A 21,759-nucleotide genomic window follows, 5' to 3' on the forward strand; every position below is an offset into this window, starting at 1 on the left:
GCTGTCCAAATAGAAGATAAGCCCATGGACCATTTTGCCAGCATCATCGGTCAGACGTGCACCTGGCAATGCGAGTGTACAATATTCACCACTATCGAGCTCATCCGGATGCCTCAACGCACAAGAAGTCACAATTCCTTCGAGCTCTCGCCAACCCAGACCAAAGACTACTGGCAGGCGGCTGGGTATTCCCGCGACGGCAGGCTTCAATGTCATGTCGAGGATATTTTCGAAAGATTCTTGTCGAAAGTAACAACAGCTGAGTCAAGTATTGAAACGCCAAGAGATCGGGAGCTGTGGACACTTCTGAACAGTGAGTACGTCCCAAATGAATGGAAGGTGGACCTCAAGGCCGTTACCATTGCCGAGCGCGTAATTAGTGTGCAAACAGTTGCAGAGCTTGTTTTAATGCTGAAGAGGCAATGTAGCTGCCGCCGACAATACAAGCGTTGGCACTACTATCTTCCTGGTTATTGCATCGAGGGCTATCTGGAACATCAACCAGCCATTTCAACAAACCCGCCCCAAGATGCAGCAATCAACAATCAGCCAATGTGTTACTGGCCACCCACCATGAACCCTGGGGATGGCAGCACAATCCAGCCATCAGGTTCAGCGCAGTTGCCAACAGACCCTGACCATTATTCCCAGTCGCAACACCACGCAGCTGCAGCTGGATCAAGCTATGAGTTGCCAGAGTTGCCGCAGCAGCTGGATGACTTCATATGGCTGTCCGATAACGGTAATTTCGGGCCAAACGACTACGGGCTCCCTGACAATTTGCTATTTGACCCGATGGGATACCCGCCTTATTTTGATCAATGTCCACCGAACACTGGTCCATTCAGCATTCACTATAACTATCATGATCAGTGTCAAGTCCCTCCATCTCATGGAGAGTCGTCATGGCAAGCGCATACCTCGCAGCAGTATGATCATTCAGCCAATCAACACACACAAGCCCAGGGTGATCAGTATTGCGACCCAAACATACCTTATTTGCCTGCTCTTTATGACCAGGATGGCCGGTATATTGGTCCTGGCAATGGACCATTGATTTAGAGGAAGTGTGCTGAAGCCTCTTTTGTTTTGCTGATTCACAGCTTGCTAGCCTACGCTTGATGCAAGAGTGTACTTGTTAGCTGCGTCTGGATCAGATAGACTTTGTTTTCGTCTTTTAGCTGTTTAGAGTGATTCAAGCTCAGTTTCGTTTTTCTCCATGTGACTGCAGCTAGTTAGAGCTTCGCTAGAATGCGTCGAGGAGCAATGAGCACTGAGGATTTCGATCAGCGACAAACACGTACGATGCTCAAAACCATGTACTGCAAGCCTACAGGTGACCAGTGCAGCTGAAGGCGTGCCTACCAGATACAGTCGTGTGATTTCACCCAGAGAGGCGTACACGCAGCTTCATCATCACAGCTGTAGTGGCAGTACTAGTGCAAGCGCTCGTTCCATGGGCTCTTGATACGCTGCCCTCAGAGGGCCCATGGTACGAAGAGACTCATGCGAACGAGTTGAGGCAGCTGAATAGTCAAGCAGTCACAATTAAACACAATGTACAAGCCAAACCAAACAGGCCATGACCTAGCGACTATGGCCAAGGTACCTCTGAGTCTATGACCTAGCTCGTCGTCGACAGTTGTCGTTGTCGCTTCAAAAAGTCTCACACGGTTTCACCAGCCACGATACCAAGGGTGCGGTAGATCTTGCGATTGGTGCGCGTAACGTGGGATTAAGTGCATTTGGCGCATTGATTTGCACGCAGGCTGACGCTGGCACGAGGCATATCTTTGGGCATTCGTGTATGCAGCATGAATCTGCTTTATACTGATCGTCGAGTCTCAAAATTCAAGAGTTTGAGATGCGTGAGGAGAGCGACTGCGATATAAGACCTGGTACGCTAGTCTGTATGAGCAGTCACGCGAGCTCAAGTTGAAATCCCGAAGCAGAGCTTATGGGTCAGTGCCTCGACGCTTAGCAGTGGCTCTTTTGGACAATATCGGAAGCTCATGGAGTCATGGTCCTGAGTCATGGAGTCATGGTCCTGGCATGGCCGCATGGACCCATGGTCCATGGCACTTCATGCACGGACTGCATTATCTTGACCCCGGTTCTTGATCAAGTTGCTTCGGTTTGTTGGGGCCTTGTATGACGAACAGCCCTAGCATAGTAGCATGAGTCTGGGACTGGTATGAGGTCTTGCCAGTTTGAGCACACGACATTCAGCTACACCCTTCCAACTTCCAAGACCATCTTCAAAGATTCTTCATAGACTGTCATCAATAGGAATGCTGCATACACCAACCGATTTGATACATACCGCTCGAGCTCCACTGCAGTCGAAGCACTGGTCTTCCGGTTTGGGGTAGTCCCAAGTTGCATTGACAGTCTTTGCAACATATGGCCCGTGCAAGGCTGTTCTTATTTGGAGATGGTGTGACGCTGACTAGTCAAACTTGGAATCCGCTGTACCGGATCCTGCCAACGATTCGATCGATCTCATTTGCAGCCGCGCTGCCGACCATTGGGATTTGTCAGCAGCTCAGCAAGCAATAGCTCCTTCGCAAGATATAGCACAGAGCATGTTTGTGAAGTTCCTAGATGCACCAACAATAGGCTCTAGCCTCTAGCAGTCTGGCTGAGTTGGAGATTCTGGGGTATACCCCATGGGCGTGTCTGTGCAGCCGGAGCAAGTCACCTCCGCGTCAGGAACATCTGTGGATTGTATGCATCTACGCGGGCCCGTGCGGCAGACGAAGCTTAAGCACTGCCGTGGCTGGCCATCCACCAAGTCTATGATGTTCGGTAGCAATGAGAGTAGATAGAGTACAGCCAGTTTATCTGTGTGCACTGTGTCTGACACTGTCTGTGCTTCTGAGTCAACAGGGGCAGCTATTCGTGCCAGGAGACGCTTCTCAGCGGCCTCTGCGGTGGCCACGCCGATGCCGCGCTACCGGCCCGCGGTAAGGTTTTCTTGTTACGCAGCCGTTGCCGTTGCGATCGAAGTGCCGCGATGGCCCACTACGTCATACGAGATGGCATTAGATTTCCGCTTCTTTTGCTTGCGACGCTGTTGTTTCTGGATATACTTAACGTTGTCTGTATAGCATGTATAGCATGTATAGTGTGTATTGGCAGTATTGCAACAGCTGCTATTGTTGGAAAGTGTTGAGAACTTGACAGAGTGGCAGCCGGGGCCAGACTGCTGCGTATTAATTGCCCGGCTGCAGTTTGACTCGAAGAAAAGAAAAAAAAGGAAAAAAAAGTGTGGCGCATGCTGCACAATCAGATTCGCACTTGATGCTTCGTCTCTTGCTTTGTGGTCTATATTGCTCGTAGACAGATTACAGCTAGGTCTATATACTAGACAGATACCTCGATAGTAGTGTCGTTGCACATAACTATCTATATACATAGTACTACTCAGACTCCGCTGAAACCAATCATGTTTCTGTGTGGCTGCCATCCCCCTGCATCCAACCAATGGCATCGCGTCCCTGCTGTCTGAGTGCGGTCCCTGGCAACTTGCTGCAGAGAATACTCAACGGGGCCAGAGACAGAGAAAGACAGCGAGAGTCCCAGCGAGAAAACAGAAAAGTGACTGCAGCGACGATCGAGATTGAGCAGCGACGAGAGAGAGAGCCAAGGCCGCGACTCAACCGAAAAGACATCTTCCCTCTTCCTACCTACCATACAACTGCTGGGCCCCCCGTCGGAGCTGACTCGGTGCAAGAGGCCTGAGACCGGAGAGCAAGAGAGTGATCAAACGGCAGGCACCAATCCGTGTAATCGAGTGCCCTGTCCTTCTACCTGCTGTACGGCCTCATCTTGTTCAAGTAGTCTGTCGCATCAAGGCTCCCTCTACTAGCCTCTAGCCCCCTCTTCCCCTGACTCAACGGCTCACGCTACCCGTTTGACGCGACACGGAGACGCCCAACACACAGCCCATTCCATCGCTCTCGACCGCTTATCAAGCCGTTCAACACACGAGGTCGTATCGTCGTCCTCACCACGACTGACCACTTCCCTCTGTTTGACGACCGGTGTCTTCTACCCTTCATTAGGCACCATCCTCGACTTGGCTGAGATTCGGCCGTGTCAATCCACCCACAGCAACATGCCATACACATCACCACGGCCCTCTCCCTCCAAGGAACGCTTCGAGACTGCCGTCACATCCACAACAGTCCGCAGAGCACCGAGTGTCCGTTCGCGTTCCGTCCCAGCACTGAGTCTTCGCCCAGCGAACCATTCAGCGAGCAGTAGCGACGACGACAACCCGTCACCCAAGACACAATCGCGCGGTCGCTTCTCACTCGATACCGAAACGGAGCATAAACTACACGACGCCGTTGCGCAAATCAAAGTCACGCGATCGTTGTCTCCGAATGCATCGACTCAGGATGCAGCGCGTCCTGCAACACAGACTGCGACCATGTCAGAAACGCTCACAGTACCGAGTGTCAAGCCAATGATCCAAACAGCAACATTGCATCGTGTCCGTTCAAGCTCAATGGATCCACTCGGTCTACTGGTGCTGCCGCTACGCAATCATTCCGCTATTGAAAGTGATGCGGATGATATGAGTCCCGGCCCGCGCCCACCTCGTATGATTCGCAAAAAGTCTGGTGAACTGGTGCGTTCTTCCCTCAAGCCATTTGGCAAGACTGGCAAGCCACGACCGCAGAGTATGCCCTCCACACCCGTCTTCCAGAAGAATGTGCATTTCGATCGAAAGTTGGAACATGTCAGGCACTTCCTACACAGTGAAAAACCAGCGGCTGTGAGTACCACCACGTCACCCACGCAAGAGTACAACGACCATGATGGTTTCCCCTTCCATCAAGAAGATGAACTCACCATTGAATTGCCAAATTTTGTGCCGGAAGCTCAACAAACGGACAACCATGGTGCCATTATTAAAGTCGAGACCGTCTACCTCTCAAGCGACAAGCGCAGCCTCATCGGTCGTGTAGCCGTACGCAACCTTGCTTTTCAAAAATACGTCTGCGTTCGCTATACCATGGACAATTGGCGCACCACGAGTGAATGTGCAGCGGAATACACAAAAGACGTGCGCAAGAAGCAACGTGAAGATGGCTTTGATCGCTTCAACTTTGACATCAAGATTGACGACTTCTCCGGCGTTACGGATAAGACCATGTTCTTTTGCGTTCGCTACAATACAAACGGTCAAGACTTTTGGGATGCGAATGGTGGCAAGAATTTCAGAGTTGAGTTCCACAAACGGCCTGTCGCAGCGCGAAGAAACAGTGATCCACCTGTTGTGCAACGGCCAATCTTCAGTACTGCTGAGGATGAGATGGATTTATTGCCTGATTCCATCCAGCCAGAAGGTGCGCGTCAGTCACTCAAGTCACCGCGCTCGCTCATCTTTGAGAACATCTATGACGATCATCCAGGCTCGGTCGAGGAACGCGAGAAGCCCATTCGATTCAAGGCGCCTCGCCCAAAAACGCAAGATTCTTTCTCCACACGCTACGATTTCGGTGCAAGTCTGTCTGCTGCGATTTCAGCAGCCAATTCAATGCTACAAGGGTCAGGCAATGAGATTCAACCTCGCAGTACTGTGCAAGCGCGGGGTAGGTCTAATTTCAACCCTTACTTTGCCGTATCACCTGCACAAGTCGCTGCAGCTGAAGCAGGAACGCGCTCACCAACGTTTCCACCAGCTCTAGACTCAAGCGACAATACACCGGCATCCTCAGGTGATGTCTCACCCGTACCTGGTGTCTCGACAACGAAACAACCATTTGCAGAAGCCAAGTCGTATCAAGAGCTCATCAACAACTACTGCTTCTTTGGTACTGGCGATGCACAGCATGGTTCGCGTGTCTCGACCAAGGCTGCACCGTCATCGACGTTAGCGAGTAAAGAAGGGACGGGTAGTCAATTACGTCCACATTCATTTACCGCTTCACCTTATGCCACACCGCCGTACTCGTCGAGTCCACCCAATAAAGCTGTGGGTCACTTTTCTCGCGACAGTAACGGACGTGTCGCTTCCTCTGAGGAAGTCTCACCCAATCTATGCGCCGGTTACCTGTCGCATGATTCAGGTGCATCCACACCGACCATCAAGATCTAAGGACCTTCCCAAGCTTCTTCAAATACAAATCGATACAAATGATTACAGACTCTTTCGCCCTTTGTTTTTTGGGCTCCTACGCTGTTGCTTCCTTTTCATTTCTATTCTTTCCCGTTACAAGCACCGCGACATCAAGGCAGCTTTTGCATCACCTTTCTTCACAGAAACCCTGCACTTCGTTTCTTTAGCCCTTTCTTTTATAGAGTATAGATAGTCAATGGCGTCGATAAATATGCTTTCAGTGATCTCTAGTGTGCAGCTACAACTCATCCTTCACGACCTGTTGCTGCTGCAAGGAACAGGCAATCGGTGACGTGACACGATACACATACTCGCATTTCTGCGCTTCACGCACACTCACGAGATGATTACTCTTGCCACATTCAACATCCACGCGACCACTGCGTTCCGGTCCATTCCAACATCGTGTTCCATGGGTGAAGAAGAATTGCAAGGTCGTTCCAAATAAGGCACCGTCCTGGACAGGCTCAGCAACGCGTTTGAGAGATTCGAATGTGCCAACGAGGGTATTGCCGTGTGATGAGGATTTCTGGTATAGCGTCTTCATCATGCATACTTCATAATCGTAATCGCCAAGACGCGTCGAGAAGCATTGACCGGTGAGATGCCGTAGTGCATCTTTCAATGCTGCTGGTACATCAGCCGCGTAGGATTGTGCAAGATCAGACGTCATGTCCTGTTGCTCTTTTTCAGCACTCGACAGTTCTTCTTTGCGTTTGTCAACGAGTGCTGAGGCATCTTGAACTTGTTTTGGTGGTCCAGCTGGTGGTGTGGTTGGTTGCGTGTCGTGTGCAATCACACCAAGATCCATCATGTATCGCTTGAATTGGTGAATCAGCGCGCCAATACCCTTGTCTGGCACAGGCACCGGACAAACCTCTGTTGGGAGCACGGTCGAGTCTGCCAACAACTCGGGCAAGGTCGCCTCATTCGGAAAAGTGGACTCTTCAATGGCTGCAAGTTCATCAAATGCACTGACAGCACCCTTCACGGCCATGTCTTGGAAGTTTGGATTGTAGCTGACCTTCAAGTTGGACAAGATGCTTTCGAGCGCTGCAATACGTTCTTGCTGCGCCTTGACTTTTCCTTGAAGCCCCTCGACCGCTTCCTTGAGTTGCGTGACTTGTTGCTCCACAGCAACGCGTGCTTCCTCGAAAGCTGGCGATCCCGTCGTGAAGACCTCAATAGGGGCCGTTGCTTTAGCCTTCTCCAGTGCATCTTCAGCATGCTTCAGCTTCTCCCTCGCAAGCGACAACGCAGCCTGCTTTTGCACGAGCGATGCTTCCATGGCCGTACGCTGTGCACGGCCAGCTTTCGACCATGCTTCTTGTTGCGCTGCACCGGTTGTTCGAATTTCCTCCCTTGCCGCTGCCACAATGGCTGCTTCTTTTGCGAGTGCAGCACAGGTATTCGGACACTGTGTCAGACCACCATACTCGTCGCTGCCGTCACAGCAAGCAGGCTCGCAAACACCATCATTCACATTGCGCGCTGGAATGCGTGCTGGCGTGTGTCCGACATTCTCGCAGTAAAAGGAAGCATTATGACAGGCAGACGTGCCAGGTTCATCAGAGCCATCAGGACAGTCGCAGTAGTCGTCATTGATCTTGTTGAAGTGAATCACTTTGCTGCCATCCAAACAGCGGAATGTGTTTGCCTGTGATGGTTTGTAGAAGGCGGCTTTGGATGAATCGAGACCTCGTATAGATGTTGCAGTCGTGGAGAGTGCTAGGCCTGCAGCAGCCAGGGCCAGCAGGTGTTTCATGCTGTGCTCTTGTCGATGATGTGTTCAGTCGCGTTGTCGTTGACAAATTTTGGTGTCATCTGAAGAGTTTACCACGGGAACAGCAGCACACCACAAAAATGCCCTCGAACGAAGTGGAGCCTGAAGGGCCTAGGAGGTCTACACGACCTCGAACAGCATCTCAGAAAGCATCTTATGCTTCTGTTTCAACCTCAAGCGCTCTACCGGCACAAAAGAAGCCAGCGGCAAAACCCGCCAAAACAACAACAATAACAACAACAACAACAACGACGCCAAAAGAAACCGTCACTGAGTCCGTCCAGGCATCGCAAGATGTGACTCCCGCACTTCTATCGGCGGCACGGGAGGAGGTTGTCGCTCTGGAAGCAAAATTCGAGGCTATCGTGCGAGAGCACAACCTCAAAATTGCTGCGTTGCTCGCATCTATTTCAAGGATGGAAACGGCGATCTGCCCGAAAAACAACACTGGTGCTGGCCCTCCAGTGGTTTCAACACCTGTCACAAATGTGTTGATCGCAGCCACACCCCCTTCAAGCCCACTGCCCGCGGTTTGTGTCTTGGAGTCTGTGAACTCTGGCAGAACTCCGTCCGGTAGTGGCCAAGACTGGGTGGAGAGCCCAACACCTGTGGCTCCATGGAAAGTCGTCCCAAGTCGACGACGAGACATTCGGGCATCAGCTCGGCAGCTGGGCCGTGACAACTGGCTCGTGCTACTTAATGGGCCTCAACCCAAATGCCCGAATTACGCGGCGGACCTGCTCATGCGCCAGCTGAACATGGAGACGCAGCTTAAAGGCGCGGCCTGGGCTGGCCAATTTGGAGGCGTGCTCTGTCTCATGCCAGAAACGACAGGCGATCGGGACATGATTATGGCCTCATTCGCTCGCTCCAAACGTCTGGGTGCTACGACTAAAGCAGATTTACGCAAGTATAAAAGTCTGTCTGAATTGTGGAAGGAGCGACAAGCCACTCGTGCATCACGAGGCCTGCAGTCAGATGTTATTCCACCTGCTCCGGAGCCTGCAACGCCTGTGAGCACGCCCAACTCGGTCGAGGAACCGACGTCACGCTCAACAGAAGCTAACCCAGACTTGGTCTCAGAGACTCAGTCCCCCTCGCCACCCAGTCCTCTGGATGACGTTCGGCGATCTGAACTCTGAAGCCTCGCCCCGGTGCCAAAATCAAATTCCAGAATTACAATCGGATTCTGGAACGTCCAAGGCAACCTTCTGGGCAAACTAGATGACGAAAATTTCCTCATTTTTTTGAGAGAATACGATATTATCGTGTTGGCAGAGACCACGATGGATAAAGGAAGGGAAGCCATGTACGAGCGTAATATGGCAGACTACGCGTTGGTCACCTCTAGTAGAAAGACTGGCGCTGCCAAGACAACGAAGACACAGGGCGGGCTGGCGATGTTCATCAAGCACTATATCTTCCAATCACCAAGGGTGAAGATTGTCGAACGCAACGCGGAGAATAACATTGACAGGATCTGGCTGTCAATCAACAATACGCAGATTGGGTTCACCTACCAACCGCAAGACTCCCCTCGCAATCTGGAGCTTTTGGGGCGCCCAGCTCTACAGATATTACACGATGAGGCTGTGCTGAAACAAGACTTTCTGATTCTCGGCGACTTCAACTGCCGTATCGGCCAGACATTGAACCCGCGTGCATGCGATACAACATTGAACTCGGCAGGTCGCAACTTTCTTAAATTTTGCGAGGATTTCCAGGCGTCCGTACTCAATGATGATGGATCGCTCGGAGATGCGGTTACACGACCAACTCATGTCACCAAGAATGATTCTGCGACTGCCACCTTGGTGACTAGCAGGTTATACTCGACAATCGACTATGCGATCGCTACCCCAGATGTTCGCAAGCAGATCGCCAAGTTTGACATACGGGACCCGGATGACTTCAGCCTATCAGATCACGCGTGTGTCACGGTCGTCATGGATGTTATGCTCGATTTAGATAGTTCAGTACGTAGGGTCAAGAGGTCGGCGCCGCAGGTGGAAAAGAATGAAATGGACATTAGGGCGAAGGCGGTCACGGACGCAGGCAAACTTGAGGCTCCTCCTAAGGCGATTCGCTTCAACACCATCATCACTGATCCACAGTTATGCGAATGGCGCAAGCTCTTGAAGCAGAAGCGGAACGAGAAAGGCGCTCGATCCAGCAGGCTTACTGAGTCCGCGTGTCAGCGCCTAAAAAGGAATATCAAACGGCGCCTCAAGCGTCTGCGAAAGCTTCAGAAGAAGGAATGGCGGGAGTGGCTGTCTGGTGTCAGGGGGAGGCGGGAATACTATGTCAAGCTACTCGAGGCCATCGGAAAGAAGAAGAAGGGCTGTCCCGTGGATGATGGCGAGATTCTGAGACATTTCAAGGACCTTCTCGGCGATCTGCCGTCAGGCACATTCAATGAAGAGGAGATGGAGCGTTTCCTTACTAACCCGTCTAATGTAGCATCGCAGGTGGAAGCAGCAAGGAAGAGAGGCGCATCAGTACAGGACTTTGTGTGCGCTACGGCGCATGCAGGCATGGTTTGGTCTGCAGCTGACGTCGCGGTTGCCAAGAAGATGCTGAAAACGAGCTCTGCCCCTGGTCTCGATGGCATAACTGTGCAAGAAGTCAGAGGGCTGAACGATCTAGAGGTGGCGGACTTGTTCAATGACATGCTGGATTCGGGTTCTATCCCAGCATCTTGGGGCCTTGGTCGTATCGTTCCAATCTACAAGAACAAGGGTCTCAAGACGGTTGCAGACAGCTACAGAGGAGTCACGCTTCAACCAATATTCAGAAAACTCTTCACGACGATTCTAAACTTCAAGCTGACGGCATGGAGCAATGCATTACGTATCGTTCCAGATTGTCAAGGCGGTTTTCGAAAGACCTTTCGCACATGTGACAATGCTTTCACGTTCAGAATCATCAAGGAAACGTACAAGAAGGACGGCAAGCCGCTTTTTACCTGGTTCGTTGACCTCAGGAAAGCTTTCGATTTGGTTGAACGCCGTGTCCTCATGCAGAAGCTGAAGAATTACGGCCTCACGGGCCGACTACTGACGGCCATCATGGCATTGTACACAAACACGAAAGCTTGCATACAGACAGACAATGGTTATTCGGAGGTCTTCGACGTCCATGACGGCGTCATTCAGGGCGACGTTCTATCACCACTTCTATTCAACATTTACATGGCTGACCTCGAGATGACAAGTTCCCCGCATACACCGAAATTGGCCGACCGAGAAGTTGGCTGCATGTTCTTGGCAGACGACATTGTATTGGTGTCTGACTCTATGGACGACCTGAACGACAAATTGCTGCAGACGCATGAATGGTGCCGCCGGAATCGAATGCTCATCAACACCGAGAAGACACAGTTCCAAGTACACCTGCATGGGAAGATTAGAGCAAAACTCGGTGCAATTGAGCTCTCCTTGCCCGGGCGGACGCCTGAAGCGCCTCGCGCCTTGATTCAAGAGTGTGCCTCCTACAAGTATCTAGGCATTCACCTGAGCAGCAAGCCAACCTGGTCAAGCACAAAACACAATGCTAGCATGCTGGAACGCGCCAGAGTTGGTAGGTTCCAAATAGGCTCACTTGACAAGGTTTTTGGCCACATGTGCCTGTCTGAACTGCGTACGCTTGACCTCAATTTCGTCGACTGTCATGTCATTTTTGGCGCCGAGATCTCGTTTGATGGCGGGTCGGAAGACCTCAAAGCGATGCAGCAGGTGCAGACCGACTGGTGTCGTCAAACCTTTGGCCTCACGCGTCATGCTGCAAGACTGCTGGCTATTGTGGACCTGGCGATTCTGCCTGTAGCAGAAAGGAGGAAGCAGATTGCCATTGGCTTTGCAGACTACCTGGAGAACCTTACCGACAATCGCCTCGCCCATTTTGCTTTTGAACAAGCCAAGATCAACGCTCAAGACGATACTGCAGGCAAAACGTGGTACAGCCAGATCTCTACACTTCTCAATGGCTCCGGTGCGACTCTCGGCTCTCCAACGTGCCGCAAAGACTTCACTGAGTCGCTCTGGAAGACGTACTATGAGAACTGGGTGCATGAATGTGCCAACAACGCGCTATACAGACACATTACACCAGTCTCGTTCGAGGAGTTCAAGGAGCAAAGGCCTTATGTCAAGATGCAGGACGGATATGCTGGCAGATGGATTGCGCGTATGCGCGGCAGTAATGACCAGCTCATGGTCAATAGAGGGAGAAGACACAGGGATGACGAGCTGGATCGCTCCTGCCCGGCATGCAAGCCGACCGGCGATGTTGTGGAGACTCTGCAGCATGCACTGCTCGAATGCTGCGACCACGAAGCTCAACTGGCGGACATACGGCTGCGTTGGCCTGACTCGAGCCCTGCCGACATCATGCAAATCATTGTCGACCCACCGAAAGAACATCTCTCCTTCGTGTCGCGCATTGTCAACGCTGTCATCAGCAAAGTCAACGGGCGCTACCTGAGAATACTCTAGCTGTGTCTTCTATGACCAGCAAATAGCCTTATGGCACTATGCGTTGTCCGGCGTGGAGAGTCTGAGCACCCTTGGGTGGCTGGATTCTCTGTTTCGCTTCCCTCTTATTATGGGGGACAGTAGTTGAGCTGAGCACGACGTAGCTTTTTTTAGAGCTAAATCCCATCACAGTAGGATACACTGATACAGTATATACAGTAGTGGCATAGAGTACTTAAGCTTCATCTCGAACCATATACTAGCTGTGCTCGTCACTTGAAAGCTACACAAGATGATTGAGAATTGAATGTCTTATGTTCATTGCAATCGAATCTGCTAGCTGTACTGCAACAGAATGCTACAGCTCCAAATGGTCAATAACAAGTCAGAGTATCGCCATCCTTGACGGCCCGCGGATTTGCAGGGTTGTTTCCTTTAGTCTATGGTTCATATTGAGTCGTCATTGGAGGAAGAGTAAGGCGAGGTATGTGCCACCGAATCTCTGGACTGACAGACGCTAATATGAGTCATATGACTAGCCTATTGGTACGAAAAGCTTCAATCCTAGCAACGATGCCGCGAAAACGCGCTCAAATATGGCGTCCGTTGCGGCATACAGTAGATTGTCTTTGACCTTGCACCAACAGCAACGGTGTGGATGTGCCAACGCCGTCGTCAACTCTGTCAATGAGTGCAAGTCAACAGGCATTGGTGATTCGATGCAGCAAAGCTGAATGTTGAGCTACGTCAAGGATCAAACGGACGTGACAGCCATAGTAGCTCTTTCTACGCTCACACGCTCTACTTCTCTTGGTATGGATGAGTTTCGATGGCAGAATACCCAAAGGCTCGCTCGGTGACATATCAAGCTCCGTCACGAAGTTATGATCAATCACAGGCGGTACTGTCTGGTCGCTTACATTGCCACGCCTTGCGTCTGTCAGTGGTAATTTGGCCAAGTCGCCCCTTGCAGGACTCGGTATGCTGCCACTTCCGATGGCCAAGGAAGCTGACGCCTGGTCACGCTCAAAAGCCGCTACTGAATTTGCCGGATTGAGCTTGAGTGGTGCTCCTCATGATCTTGCGTCAGGTACTCTCGATCGCAATGGTGTACAAGGCGGCATAAATCCCATTTTGAGGCGTGGATTGCCCTCTATTCACAAATCTCTTGGATTACCTTACTCGAACGGCAATATACCACCTTCCGCTGTGATTTATCAGCATGCTGGTATGAGATTCAATCCTGCTTCCGCTGATCAACACGTTGGCACGATGAACCATGCGCATGCAGCTATGATTCCTGCCGCTACCGATTTCGTGGTTGGTAATCGACTTGGTCCTGCCCTCATCCACAACAATGCAGCTGATCAAAATCCGCCCTGCAATACCTTCTATGTGGGCAATCTGCCACTAACGACAAGGGAAGAAGAATGAAAAGTTTGTTTTCCTCGACAGCAGGGTATCATCTTTACTGCTACTGCACCAAATCGTATTGAACCTTGTCTTTTTGGCATCCGAAGATGTTCACGATGCTCGTCAAACAATCAAGCGATCAAGCTATTGCAAGGTGTCATGTGGACTAGCATGATGGCATTCGTCTCAATTTCCGCAAGAATCCGTCGGGCGCGGAGGATGGACGCAGGACAAGGGTAGGTTCAACGGTGCTGACCACCAAAGCTAGGTAGAATAACAATGATCTGCAGCTGAAAAAGGGACTCCTTCATTAGATCCATCCAAGCGGCGCCTCAGCCCAGCAGTTGGCACCGTAATCGACGAACTTATCACCCTGATTACTATCACGGCCACCCTCCTGATCCCCTTGCCTCTGACCTTCATGGTCTTGCAAAGCGCATACTTCGTCATGTGGTTGATTGAACCCTGGATAATTATCGAGACCAAGGTTGTTGCAGGACTGTACTGCCAGGACGTTTCGATCTACTGGCATCCCGGTTTGTGGATTCTGCTCCACATTCGACATTGTTGCTATCCAATTCTCCCAGTCATTTGGATTCAGTCGCATGTCTGCCGTGGCAGGTTTTGCAATGTCGCCCGCCAATGCTGCTTGGCCTGAAGTCGATGCGTCAGCGTGAGCTGTATCATCGGCATGAGTGACTCCGTGGGTAGCGTACGCGAGGCACTGCTCTGTCGGCTGATCAGAGCCGGCTGCATCTAATCTATGCTTCTTTGCTTGTGAGCTGCTCTTTTTGGGAACTTTGGGTATCTTGTGGCGTTCTTCACATTGCCCAGGCCTAAACACGTGTCGGTTTTTATTGCCCACTCGCGATCGCAAACATGTGCAACGCCAATTCCAATCAACTTTGTCGCAGGGTATATTTTGGTCATGGACATCACATGCGACCTGCCACAGGGCTGTGGCCACTTTGCCTGTCGCAGGATCCGTGATGTCCGACGTCCAGCCGACCTGAAAGAATATGTCTTCATAGTGACAAGCCCCTGATTTGCGAGATCGGAACCCGAATAAGGCTGGAAAATTAGCCCAGTAGGCCTTTGGTTTGTGGGGCGACAGCTCAAAATATTCGCCCTCGTACTGCCAATGAGGCATCTTGATACGCTCGAGGTAACTGAACAATGTGCATCGACAGTTGAAAGAGCAGGGTTTCGGGACATCCATTTCAATGACAGATTTTCTTGTGATATAGAGATTGTAGCTCTGCCTGCATCTGTCCTGTGCAACGTCTTTGTGGATGTTGGCAGTTTGCCATGTTTTGTAAGCTGCATGTTCCTTGAGACACCAAGATTCACATACTTTCGTATTGTAGCTTTGGCGGTTTGACATGTCGGTTGCGCAGATACTTGAAGCGGTCTTAAATGTGTGTTGATGACTGATGGAGAACGTTGCGTTGTAGCATTTGTGTACCGGATCGGCTACGGCACTACGAAAGTAGTCAACGCCGTCTACTGGAGGTGGAAGAATTGTTGATATAGTCGCTGAGGTGCTGCCTCCTTCTTTTGACGATTGTCCTTCTCCGCGACCGCGCCTCTTGCTTTGCGAGTTCGAAGCCCCTCCTTGTCCACGATTGGAGGTTTGACCTTTGGATCGGCCTGGTTCGGCTGCTGCATGCTGTAGCTCCAGATGCATCACCAATAACAAGAGTGAAAGAAGTGTGAACGTGAATGTCATCAGTGATGGGGAGTCGCGGAAATGCATCTTCGCAATGCTGATTGATGGCGGCGGTGGAAGCGTGTGAGACTCTGAGAAGGGATTCAGTCGATAGCACACAAAAGGTAGGTGCAAGCAGACGTGTTTGAATACACCACCTGGCATGAAATTGACATCGCAAGTGAAAGAGTCTGTCTGGCAAGACAAAGGAGGAGGTAGTATCCTGGCGCAGCTCCATGCGTAAGTCGTGGTCGTATTCTGCCATTCATGCGACTCAGGGGGCCCGCGCATGGTTCTTAGTCTGCTGGGCCTATAGCGTTCCGTATCAAAGGATGCGGGCTGGTGCCACAGCAGCTACCGCTAAGCTAATCGGCTCTTAGACAGATGCAGGTCAGCCCTTCATCCTCAACTTGAGTTGCGCAGTTGCCTGCTGACTGAGATTTTATTGCAATTGCAGTGCGGCAGGAGTAGAGCCAAGGGAGCATTGAATTGAGAGTCGGATGTAGCAATGTGTCCATGCTTCGCCTTGAATTTCCCTTGAAGCCTCTCGACCGCTTCCTTGAGTTGCGTGACTTGTTGCTCCACAGCAACGCGTGCTTCCTCGAAAGCAGGTGATCCCATCGTGAAGACCTCAATAGGAGCCGTTGCTTTAATCTTCTCCAATGCATCTTCAGCATGCTTCAGCATCTCCCTCGCAAGCTACAGCGCAGCCTCCCCTGCACGAGCGATGTTTCCATGGCCGTACGCTGTGCACGGCCAGCTTTCGACCATGCTTCTTGTTGCGCTGCACCTGTTGTGCGGAATCTCCTTCCTCGCCGCTGCCACTATGGCTGCTTCTTTGGCGGGCGCAGCACAGGTATTCAGACACTATGTCAGACCATCATACTCGTCGCTGCCGTCACAGTAAGCAGGCTCGCAAACCCCATAATTCACATTGCGAGCTGAAATGCGTGGCTTTTGTCCATCATTCTCGCAGTAAAAGGAAGCATCATGACGGGCAGACGTGCCAAGTTCATCGGAGCCATCAGGACAAACGCAGTAGTCGTCATTGCCTGCAATAGTTTGTAGAAGGCAGCTCTGGAAGGGTTAAGATCTTGTATGGATGTTACAGTCGTAGAGAGTGATAGGCCTGCAGCAGCCAAGGCCAGCAGGTGTTTCATGCTGTGCTCTTGTCGATGATGTGACTCGTTGCGCGTTGTTGTTGATGACATCTGAATGACTCACAGGGAGAGCTGTCTGCTGTCTACATGTACTGTACATACTACAAGTATTGTTAAGCAGTGCTTGGATTTCATCTTGAGGGAGACATTTACAGGCGTGTCCGTCACTCAGAAGCTACATCAGATGAAAGAGAAAAGGTGTATCGAGTCCACCACAGTAAACTCCTCTATTTGTACTGCAAGAGAATGCTGCAGATGGTCTTCTAACAGCTGCAGGCAGTAGTGGTTCGCTGCAGCATAACCAAATTTCGAGCTACGCCAAGGATGAACCGGATTTGACGCTCATCAATGCTGTCCCTACGCTCATACTCTCGAGATCTACCTCTCTTGGCATGGATGAGTTCCATGACTGTCTGTCGAAAGGCTCGCTCGGTGTTCAAGCTCCTCACCCACCAACTTTTCAACAAGTGCAGGGAATACTGTCTGGTCGCCTACATCGTCACCTTTTACGTCTGTCGGTGGTACTATGGCCAAGTCGCCGCTCACAAGATTCAGTATGCTGCCACCACCGACGGCCAAGGAAGATGACACCTGTTCACGCTTGACAGCCGTCGCTCAATTTGCTGGGTTTTTGCTTGAGTGGGGGGTCGTCCGGAACTTGCGCGAGAGAGTTTCGACCGCTATGGTCCATAAGGCTGTCTGAGTCTCACTTTAAGTCATGGGTTTCCCTCAGTTGACAACGCTCTTGAATCGCCTCACTTGAATGATATGCAGCTACCTCTCTGGCATTTTTGAGCATGCTAATATGGAATATTATCCTGCTTCTGCAAAAATCACGCTGACATGATGTATGATGCGTATGCAGTCTTGAATTGCACCGCTAACGGCTTCGTGGTTGGTAATCGACTTGGTCCGACCTTCATCAGCACCAATGCGGCTGATCTGAATCTGTCTTATAATATGATCTATGTGGGCAATTTTCCACTTACGACAATGAAAGAAGAACTCAAGATCTTGTTTTCTCGTCAGCAGGAGTATTGTCGTCTACGCTTCCGCACCAAACCGAATGGATCCATGTCTTTTGTTGAATTCGATGATTTAGACTATGCCATTCAAGCACTCAAGCTGTTGCAAGGTATCATTTTGAGAAGCAGTATCAAAGGAGGCACTCGTCTCAGTTTCGGCAGGAATCCACTGGGTGTGCGGAAGATGGATGCATATGCAGAATAACGATTTGTGCCTCACCAGCAGCCGCAACAACAGTATCATCATCACCAGCATACTGGTTTCGTAATTGGCTTCAAGTCTGTCTTGCCCTCATCAATACCAAGCCAGCTGATCAGATTCCGCCTTGTAATACGCTATATGTGAGTAATTTGCCGCTTGCAACAACGGAGAAAGGTCTCAAGCGATGCTTTTCTCGACAGCAGGGGTACCATCGTCTCTGCTACCGCACTAAACTGAATGGACCTATGTGCTTTGTGAAATTTGAGGATGCTCATTATGCCATCCAAGCACTCAAGCTGTTACAAGGTGTTATTTTGAGTAGCAGTATCAAAGGAGGCATTCGTCTCAGTTTCAGCAAGAATCCACTAGGTGTGCGGAAGATGGATGCAGGACAAGTGTTTGTGCCTCAACAGCAATCGCAACAACAGCATCATCATCATCATCATCATCATCATCATCATCATCATTATCATCATCATCATCATCATCATCATCATCATCATCATCATCATCATCATCATCATCATCATCATCATCATCATCATCATCATCATCATCATCATCATCATCATCATCATCATCATCATCATCATCATCGTTCACATACATTGCAACAACATCAGCAGCATGGTCAATCGGGTGCATTGATGGGACAGCATGCGCATATGGGCGCTCCGGGACATCTTGTGAATAATGGATATGCACCACTTGCACCGCCTGGTCTGGCGTCATCAAATGGACACACTACAAGTCATGCTAGTCAGCAACCACCCATCGGTGTGTTTGGACACGGTATGCCACCGGCTTAGCATCAGGCTCAATCCTCTCAAGCTCCAGTCTGGCATTGATTCAAACGTTCTCCAGCGCATTGACACCATCTCTCTTATCTATTGGCATGAACAGAACTGTTTTATTTCATCGTTTTTCCGCTATTTCATCATTCAACACACACGATCATGCGACAGCACAGAGCACGCAGGGTTGCTCACAGCATCTATACCAGCATCCTTCCTAATACGCGTCAAAGGACACGCTCTTCCTTACATGCTTGGCTTGGGTGGAAGGTCTTTTGCTCGGATAGCCTCATCTTCGCTGCCTCTCTTCCATAATTTTGCGACATGAATTACCTTCCTCATTGATTATACATCTTCTAGGTTTGTGTTCTCATGTTCATGATCCTCTTGACTGAGCACTGCTCCTTGAATCTCTTCTTCATCCGCGATGCCATTTTCGTATAATTGTGTGACTTGCTCTAGACCCAGACTGAGTAAAATCTTAGCTATAGGTGTCTATGACTAAATAGATGTTTGCGCATACAAAGCGAAATGAAATCCTTGACAAGCGATCGCAATCACAAAGCAATATGCAAATATAACTCAGAAAGAAATTCGTCAGGTAGTCAGCTGCAGTAGCTGATCTTTCCAGCTTGGAAAGATTTCGTGCAAGGTGTAAATGATAAGAATACTACGATATCTGAAGCTAATTAGGAGCGGAACTCCAATTCAAATGCGTGCGTTACGCTGAACGATAAAAGCAAAGAACGAAAGCTGATGCCTGGACGAGCATCACATCTGACAGTAGGTTCGAGGGTGCTGAATGCCAGGGCTAGGTAGAAATCCAATGATCTGCGGCTAGAAAAGAGACCCTTCCATTAGATGAAGTGCAAGGGACGCCGGTAAGAGTCAGCTTCGTCGCCGTGCAATCCATCCTGACTGTCATCACTTCCTTCATCATGACTCCCTTGCATCTGGCCTTCATGGCTCGGAGGACCGCATGTCATCCGATGTGGTTGGTCAAACCAAGGAGGGTTGTCGAGACCAGGGTTGTTGCAAGACCTGATTGTCAAGACGTTTCGATCTACTGGCATCCCGGTCTGGGGATCCTGCTCCACATTCGATCGCTGTGTGATCCATGCCATCACCTCATTTGGATTCAGTTGCTGATCTGCTGTGATGGGATTTAGCTCTAAAAAAAGCTACGTCGTGCTCAGCTCAACTACTGTCCCCCATAATAAGAGGGAAGCGAAACAGAGAATCCAGCCACCCAAGGGTGCTCAGACTCTCCACGCCGGACAACGCATAGTGCCATAAGGCTATTTGCTGGTCATAGAAGACACAGCTAGAGTATTCTCAGGTAGCGCCCGTTGACTTTGCTGATGACAGCGTTGACAATGCGCGACACGAAGGAGAGATGTTCTTTCGGTGGGTCGACAATGATTTGCATGATGTCAAAGGCCAGGCACTGTTGCCCACCCATGCTGCTTGGCCAGAGGTCGATGCGTGTGGCTGAACTGCGACATTGGCAGGAGTACTTCCGTGGGCAGCAGGCGCAAGGCATTGCTCTATCAGCTGAGTGGTACCGGCTGTACCCAGAACAGACATCTTTGCTTTTTTCTTGCTTGTTGTGGGACCCTTGGGTACTTTGTGACCTTCTTCACATCTTCCAGGCCTAAACAAATGTTGATGTTTTTTCATACTTGGCGAATGCAAGCAATTGCATCACCAATCCCAATCAAGTTTGTCGCAGGACAAATTGTGTTTACTGACTTCACTCTTGACCTGCCAGTGGATGGTTGACTTCTTACCTGTCACAGGATGTGTAGACTCCGATATCCAAGCAACCTTTTTGCTTATATCTTCGTCATGACAACCGCTGGGCGGGTCCGTTTCTAGTTCAAAAAATCCACGCCAGTAAGACTTTGGTCGGTGGGGCGTCAGCTCATAATACCCTCCATTCAAGCTCAACCATGGCATCTTGATACGCTCGAGGTAGTTGACCAATGTGCAGTTACAGTTGATTTCACACGAAACCGGAGCAACATAAGTTTCGTAAGAGACGCCTATTTTAACGTCGAAACTCTGAAGGCAACTGTCCTTTTTAAGTGTTCTCTTGACAGCGACAACCTGACCCTGCATGTACTCTGAATGTTGCTCTAGACACCAATCTTTACATTGCTCTGTAGTGAGGCTTAAATGATGTGGCATGTCAATTGCGCAGACTGTTTCATCTCTCCATAATGGGAGAATATGGGAAAGATAGAACGTTGCATTGTAGCAACTACGCACCCTCTTAGCTGCGGTGTCAACTGCGGGAAGTTGAAAGTAGTCAATGCCTTTCACAGCAGGTGGAAGATCCGACGCTACAGTCGCTGAGGTGCTGCCTCCACCTTTTGTCGGTTGTTCTTCTCCGCGATCGCGCATTTCGCTTTGCATGTCGACAGCACTTCCCTGTCCACGATTGGAGTTTGGACCATGAGATCGACCAGCTTCGGCTGCTGCATGCTGCATCTCCAGGTGTATCACCAATAACAAAAGTAAAACAGGTGTGAACGTAAATGTCATCAGTGATGAGGAGTTGCAATACTGCATTCTTACAATGCTGATGGCTGGCGCGAAAGCTTGTGAGAGTCTTGAGAAGAAATTCGGTCGATAGCGCACAAGAGGTAGGAGCGAGCAAACGTGTCTGAATCAGCTGTTTGGCATGAAATGCACATCGCAAGTAAAGGAGCCCATTCGACGAGGCATAGGTTCAGGCGGATCTCCTGAAAATGCTCCATACAATGGTAGTATCTGGCGATATCATTCGAATCAGGGGCATACGAATAGTCCAACGACTGCTGTTGATCTATAGCGTCTGAATTCCGCCCTACGGAAAATTTGGACCGGCAGATTACCGGCGGAAATTACCCGAGGAAAACCGGCGGAATACCGGCGGAAAGTCCCTAACTTTGCAGGCGCAGTAATACCAGCAGACTACCGGCAGACTACCGGCGGAAATAAGCACGCCTTTACCAGAGTCAGCCGGAGGATTACCAGAGGATATCACCTGCCAACGGGTGAGCTCAATAGATGCTGTAGCGACAG

The 21,759-nt window shown here is 50.3% G+C and overlaps 8 protein-coding genes across 8 annotated transcripts; 5 read left to right on the forward strand and 3 right to left on the reverse strand.

Annotated features, from left to right (window-relative positions):
- The first annotated feature begins 520 nt into the window (after positions 1–520).
- On the forward strand, positions 521–1,190 carry BCR37DRAFT_378032 (uncharacterized protein). Its single transcript, XM_040868957.1, has one exon. The coding sequence runs from the start codon at positions 553–555 to the stop codon at positions 1,060–1,062; it is 510 nt and encodes a 169-aa protein (XP_040726826.1). The 5' UTR covers positions 521–552; the 3' UTR covers positions 1,063–1,190.
- A 2,930-nt stretch (positions 1,191–4,120) lies between these two features.
- BCR37DRAFT_386349 (putative phosphatase regulatory subunit-domain-containing protein) lies at positions 4,121–6,112 on the forward strand (the record flags this gene model as incomplete). The annotated part of the gene is made up of 1 exon (XM_040870431.1): positions 4,121–6,112. The coding sequence occupies one exon, from the start codon at positions 4,121–4,123 to the stop codon at positions 6,110–6,112; it is 1,992 nt and encodes a 663-aa protein (XP_040726827.1).
- A 259-nt stretch (positions 6,113–6,371) lies between these two features.
- Positions 6,372–7,898, reverse strand: BCR37DRAFT_391736 (glucosidase II beta subunit-like-domain-containing protein; the record flags this gene model as incomplete). Its single annotated transcript, XM_040871044.1, has 1 exon — positions 6,372–7,898. One exon carries the CDS (start codon positions 7,896–7,898, stop codon positions 6,372–6,374), a length of 1,527 nt encoding a protein of 508 aa, XP_040726828.1.
- Positions 7,899–7,989: 91 nt separating this feature from the next.
- Positions 7,990–9,072, forward strand: BCR37DRAFT_378037 (uncharacterized protein). The gene has a single exon (XM_040868958.1). It carries the CDS (start codon positions 7,997–7,999, stop codon positions 9,056–9,058), a length of 1,062 nt encoding a protein of 353 aa, XP_040726829.1. The 5' UTR covers positions 7,990–7,996; the 3' UTR covers positions 9,059–9,072.
- A 4,312-nt stretch (positions 9,073–13,384) lies between these two features.
- BCR37DRAFT_386351 (uncharacterized protein) lies at positions 13,385–13,822 on the forward strand (the record flags this gene model as incomplete). The annotated part of the gene is made up of 1 exon (XM_040870432.1): positions 13,385–13,822. One exon carries the CDS (start codon positions 13,385–13,387, stop codon positions 13,820–13,822), a length of 438 nt encoding a protein of 145 aa, XP_040726830.1.
- A 304-nt stretch (positions 13,823–14,126) lies between these two features.
- On the reverse strand, positions 14,127–15,083 carry BCR37DRAFT_378046 (uncharacterized protein; the record flags this gene model as incomplete). The annotated part of the gene is made up of 1 exon (XM_040868959.1): positions 14,127–15,083. A coding segment is annotated over exon 1 (454 nt), but the record flags the coding sequence as incomplete, so codon positions are not given.
- Positions 15,084–16,758: 1,675 nt separating this feature from the next.
- Positions 16,759–17,321, forward strand: BCR37DRAFT_378048 (uncharacterized protein). Its single transcript, XM_040868960.1, has one exon. It carries the CDS (start codon positions 17,018–17,020, stop codon positions 17,255–17,257), a length of 240 nt encoding a protein of 79 aa, XP_040726832.1. The 5' UTR covers positions 16,759–17,017; the 3' UTR covers positions 17,258–17,321.
- A 2,918-nt stretch (positions 17,322–20,239) lies between these two features.
- Positions 20,240–21,503, reverse strand: BCR37DRAFT_378050 (uncharacterized protein). The gene has a single exon (XM_040868961.1). The coding sequence runs from the start codon at positions 21,262–21,264 to the stop codon at positions 20,395–20,397; it is 870 nt and encodes a 289-aa protein (XP_040726833.1). The 5' UTR covers positions 21,265–21,503; the 3' UTR covers positions 20,240–20,394.
- Positions 21,504–21,759: the final 256 nt, after the last annotated feature.

The sequence above is a fragment of the Protomyces lactucae-debilis genome, assembly GCF_002105105.1.
Source record: "Protomyces lactucae-debilis strain 12-1054 chromosome Unknown BCR37scaffold_5, whole genome shotgun sequence".
In the NCBI taxonomy this organism is placed as follows: domain Eukaryota; kingdom Fungi; phylum Ascomycota; class Taphrinomycetes; order Taphrinales; family Protomycetaceae; genus Protomyces; species Protomyces lactucae-debilis.

Bases quoted from the DNA above. Each gene is read 5' to 3' on its own strand.
- BCR37DRAFT_378032 (XM_040868957.1), top strand. From the start codon at position 553: ATGTGTTACTGGCCACCCACCATGAACCCTGGGGATGGCAGCACAATC.
- BCR37DRAFT_378037 (XM_040868958.1), top strand. From the start codon at position 7,997: ATGCCCTCGAACGAAGTGGAGCCTGAAGGGCCTAGGAGGTCTACACGA.
- BCR37DRAFT_378048 (XM_040868960.1), top strand. From the start codon at position 17,018: ATGCTGTCCCTACGCTCATACTCTCGAGATCTACCTCTCTTGGCATGG.
- BCR37DRAFT_378050 (XM_040868961.1), bottom strand. From the start codon at position 21,264: ATGCAGTATTGCAACTCCTCATCACTGATGACATTTACGTTCACACCT.